This window comes from Mirounga leonina, unplaced genomic scaffold (genome assembly GCF_011800145.1).
Source record: "Mirounga leonina isolate KUSES-001 unplaced genomic scaffold, KU_Mleo_1.0 Mir_54, whole genome shotgun sequence".
Lineage (NCBI taxonomy): Eukaryota > Metazoa > Chordata > Mammalia > Carnivora > Phocidae > Mirounga > Mirounga leonina.
The window spans coordinates 4,514,021-4,518,540 of NW_023270812.1; the positions used below are offsets into that span (position 1 = coordinate 4,514,021).

The 4,520-nt window shown below is 41.4% G+C and overlaps 1 protein-coding gene across 1 annotated transcript in view; it reads right to left on the reverse strand.

The window, feature by feature from the left end:
- Positions 1–3,068: 3,068 nt before the first annotated feature.
- Positions 3,069–4,520, reverse strand: part of LOC118001791 (solute carrier family 22 member 2) — a 30,499-nt gene continuing 29,047 nt past the window's right edge. The window contains exon 11 of the mRNA XM_034991936.1: positions 3,069–3,604. Coding sequence (XP_034847827.1) covers positions 3,538–3,604 — 67 coding nt within the window. The 3' untranslated portion in view covers positions 3,069–3,537. The remainder of the gene's footprint in view (positions 3,605–4,520) is intronic.

Sequence of the window (4,520 nt, forward strand, 5' to 3'; positions counted from 1 at the left end):
CTTATTTCAAATTATGGAAATAGCCTCTTATATCTTTTCTAATGTTTCTGGTCTGCAAACTACTGGAACTAATGCTAGGTGTTTCACCTGGCACATTAAATCTGGAATCTTAGATTAGAACACTGATCTCGACAAACTGGACCTGATTCAACATTGTTTCATCCTCCTGGGCCTAGTATTATTACAATTCATTCCTAAATTACTCCCCATATTTATGCAGATATATTACAAAATCTTGAAATTCTTTTCATGTGTAAGGTGTCTCTTCCCCAAACTTCTTATTTCTCCCCTTGAGACATGCTGGAATCTACTCTAGGCATACCTGGGTACAACATGGGGGGTGGGTCTTAAGGAGTCTTATCATTCCCTCTTAAGTAACTGTGTAAGATGAGGTCATTAAAACTCTTCAAACAAGGGAAAGTGTTTTTGTTTTTGTTTTCCAAAAAGGAAGAGAAGGGCTGCTTCTTTTGGCCAAGGAGGTTCAGGGGATTTGGGGTTCAGGATTTTCAGATTCATCCACATTCAGTCCACTTACAGTCTCCATTTCATTTCTCAGGAGTCCACTCCTTCCCATCCATTCTGTAATTTAAATTTCAGAGGCATGGCTAGGCTGTGAGTTTAATCTATGATGTAATTCTTAACCCATAGGTTCAAATTTGAGCCTGCTTTTCAGTGGTATCAGCCTTACTTCCACAAAACTCAAGGTCTTTTAGGGCCATCATAAGGAGCTCTCAATTCTCTGGCAGTGCCTCAACCTGACACTTGAAAGCCTAAAGTTTTTATGTTCTTTTTGTAATTTCTCCAATGGAGTCAGAAGCAATGAGCTCTACACCAGAGATTCTGTAGCCATAGTTTCCACTGCGGTGATCAAATTCAACAGTCCCTTGGCCTCCCAAAGTCTTGTTTTATTTTTTATTTTATTTTATTTTTTTAAAAGATTTTATTTATTTATTTGACAGAGAGAGACATAGTGAGAGAGGGAACACAAGCGGGGGGAAGCGGGAGAGGGAGAAGCAGGTTTCCTGCAGAGCAGGGAGCCCGATGCGGGACTCGATCCCAGGACCCTGGGATCACGACCTGAGCCGAAGGCAGACGCTTAACGACTGAGCCACCCAGGCGCCCCAACAGTTATATATTTTTTTAAAGATTTTATTTATTTATTTGACAGAGACATAGCGAGAGAGGGAACACAAGCAGGGGGAGTGGAGAGGGAGAAGCAGGCCCCCCGCAGCGCAGGGAGCCCGATGCGGGGCTCGATCCCAGGACCCTGGGATCCTGACCTGAGCCGAAGGCAGATGCTTAATGACTGAGCCACCCAGGCACCCCCCCCCCAAAGTCTTGCTTTAAATAGATACTTCATTTCAGGTAGTCACAGCTTAAAGTTAAGTAACTGTTTTGAGACCGAATGTCATAGGGAGATACTGTTAGTATCTCATGTATCCCTGGCAATAATGTCATCAATGTGTTCAATCCCAATCACATCGTTTGACAAACTGCACATTTTCCTATTTGGGCATCTATTCCCTGGGTGTGGTCCCCAGTATGAATTCATGTGAATATTAATTCATGTTGAATCAGCAAAACAAAAACCACTGTAGGTATTTCAGAGAGAGGCAATTTAATACAGGCACTCATTTACAAAACTGTTGAGCAAAAGGGAGAAAGGTATGCTAGAGAGAGAAGAGGGTGTTTACATAGGACCAGGAAACAGTGATTGCTCCTGGCTGGGGCCTGAGATCCTGTTCTTGCCGTGAAGTCAATGAGGCGTTGATGTTGCTGCTGCTACTGCTGTTAAAAGTGCACCCATGCCATCAGGCAGTGACCAGGAACCTGCACTCCTTTGGTTCAGGTTGCCAGCAACTGTTACTGCCACTGCCCAAGACACCTTCATGATACAGGGGAAAAGAAACGTCTCTCTTGCTCCTATCTTCCTATCCGGACAATGCTACCCATTGGTAGAGCCTTATAAGAAGCCCAGGTGGCAAAGGGCCGGGAATGTGTAGTTGTAACTCCTGATGTTACAGAAGAGAATTTAGAAGGACAAGTATGTGCTCTTTCTCAGGACAATACTGGGAGATGTGCTTCTTCAAAATGAGGGAGAAAGCCAAGAATGAGGAAGACTTCTGACCTACGATACAGGGAATCCCTCACAAGAAAGAGGCACTGGAATGCTCAGGAAGGTGGAGAAAGGAGAGCCCAGGGCAACCACTGTGCCAGAGGCCTTAATATCAGCCAGGCTACACTGGACCAGGAAGGCTGCAGGCTCCAGGTTGGAGGGCTCCCTGGAAGAAGGAGCTGTGTTTGAATGCACTGAGAGACTTCTTGTTTTATCAGAGAGTTGGGGGAAAATTGATGGTGCCTATGTAGAAAACAAGCAATAAAAACCAAGGCTCAAGAGAAACAAAATGCTGTGAAAGAGTAAAAGTGTGATCATAGAACACTATGTGGCTCAGCTGTTAAAAATAGTTACACAGCCATAACAATGTGAATGTCAACTTTTGATTGAATAAAAATGTGATAACACGGAGTCTGAAGAGAAGAGAGAAGTTGTGGTTTGGGATGAGGAGAGAGTTGAAGAGAGCTAAATCTTTATATTTTATATCAAAAAGTCAACAGGTAATGAAAAAGTCAAGAGGTGTCCATTTAAAGCAAGTTATTCAGCTATATAAAGATAAATCACAAGGGGAAAAAAATCCAGCTAAAATAGCTGAAAATTATTCCAGAGGCACTGATAGAAGTGGAATGGGGTAAGGAACTTTTGTTTTTCATTACAGGCCTTGACGTATTTAGCTTCTAAAAGCTTTCATTTACTATATTACCATGGTAAAATATTAATATAATTTTTAAACCACAAATTTAGAGCAATTTTTGTTGGAGTGAAACATTACCATGTTGGTTTATCAAACTCTTCTCAAGATTTTTTGTAAAAAGTACACATTTGTTCTCATTCAGTCTAAATAGGGGAGATTTAGTGATTAATCAGGTTGTAGTTCTGATTCTTTTATTTTAGTTTCCTTTAAAGTCTAACCCAGATAATAATGAAGGCATTTAAAATTTTTTCACATATGACACTGAAAGGCCAATTTAAAGTTCCTGACATACATTCCAGACAACTTGATATTGTTTAACTGTAGTATATCTTTAAGAAAACAGGGTCTCTGCTCCCACTTAATTGTTTTTCAGATCTTTTCTATTTTGTTTCCCTGGTCCACAATTCCCCTATGTATTTTGGTTTGATATCATTGTGGAGAAAGTAATAAAATAAAGAAATACAAAGATGAAAACAATTCCCAGCACACCAATAGCATTGTCCTAGGAATGCTGGGAATGGCGTGAGCTGGTGGGCTTTGGTGGGATCTGGTCCCATGGGAAGATTTTGATACAGTAGGACAACAAACTCTATTTGGCTATAGATTTAAGTTTGTAGGGTTCAAAGGGGAGTGAGATTGAGTTGCATGGGCTTTGTGGTGGATGGAGGAATCTCTGGTCTGGACTTGTATCATCACAGCAAGGCCGTAGCAAGAGTGGTCTCTCTTCTTAGTTTAAGGGAATGTCTAGTTTCTTGACTTGGAGGTAAATCATCTTTTCTTTATTTTTTCTTGGTCTGCAGCAATAAAAACATGGAGAGGGGATAAAGAAATTGTGAGGAGGCTGAAAACCAAAATCAAGTGGGTAAGAAATAAATGGAACAATGAATGGGTGTAAGCTTTGACCAGGCACAGTCTTGCAGTGTGTTGTGAGTGGTGATTCCTAAAGAGAAAGTTGACAGAGCTTGGTGAATAACTTATGTGATGGAACAGTTCCAAAAATGCTCTTCTGGGAATGGGACTTGCCTATGTTCCTTATTTAAGGTGGTCACTTTTCTATGTAATAGAGGATGCGGGTAATGATGACATTAATCTTGTATCAATTAAAAGTGATGATTGCAAAATCTAGACACCATTGTCATTAGTTCTTGTAAACACAATTTTAGAAATTATTCTTACCAATGCTTATTTATTTTTCAACAGTTGGGCAAGTGAAAAATTAAATTGCAAATTTTCTCAGTTATCTTATCTTTATGAATACTGGGAAGTTGCTGATACTCATGGTAGAAATTCTGCTTTCTTCATCCTGCTGTTCCCAGACATGCCTTTTGGACATGCTCTGTCTTGTAATAATATTGAAATCTGGAGTGGGGCTGCCCCCGTGTCCCCCAGCTCCTCACAAAATTTCCCTTGCCTCGGGGTGTTTAGTCCTGCCTCAGCTTCTGGGCCAGTCTGAGGCAGGGAGTATAGCAGAAGCCCACCTGAACCCCCTGGCGGTGCTGGGGTTCTCTCAGCCTCCAGATGGAGGGGCCCAAGGAAGTTGGTGGTGCTCCCAGGGTCTCTATGCCAACAACTGTAACAACAAAAGCAGCAGCAGCAACAACAGAAACAACAATAGCAATAGGAACACCAGCAACAACAGGAATAACACCAACAGCAATATAGTAACAACAGCAACAACAGCAGCAACAACAGTAACCACAGAAACAACAG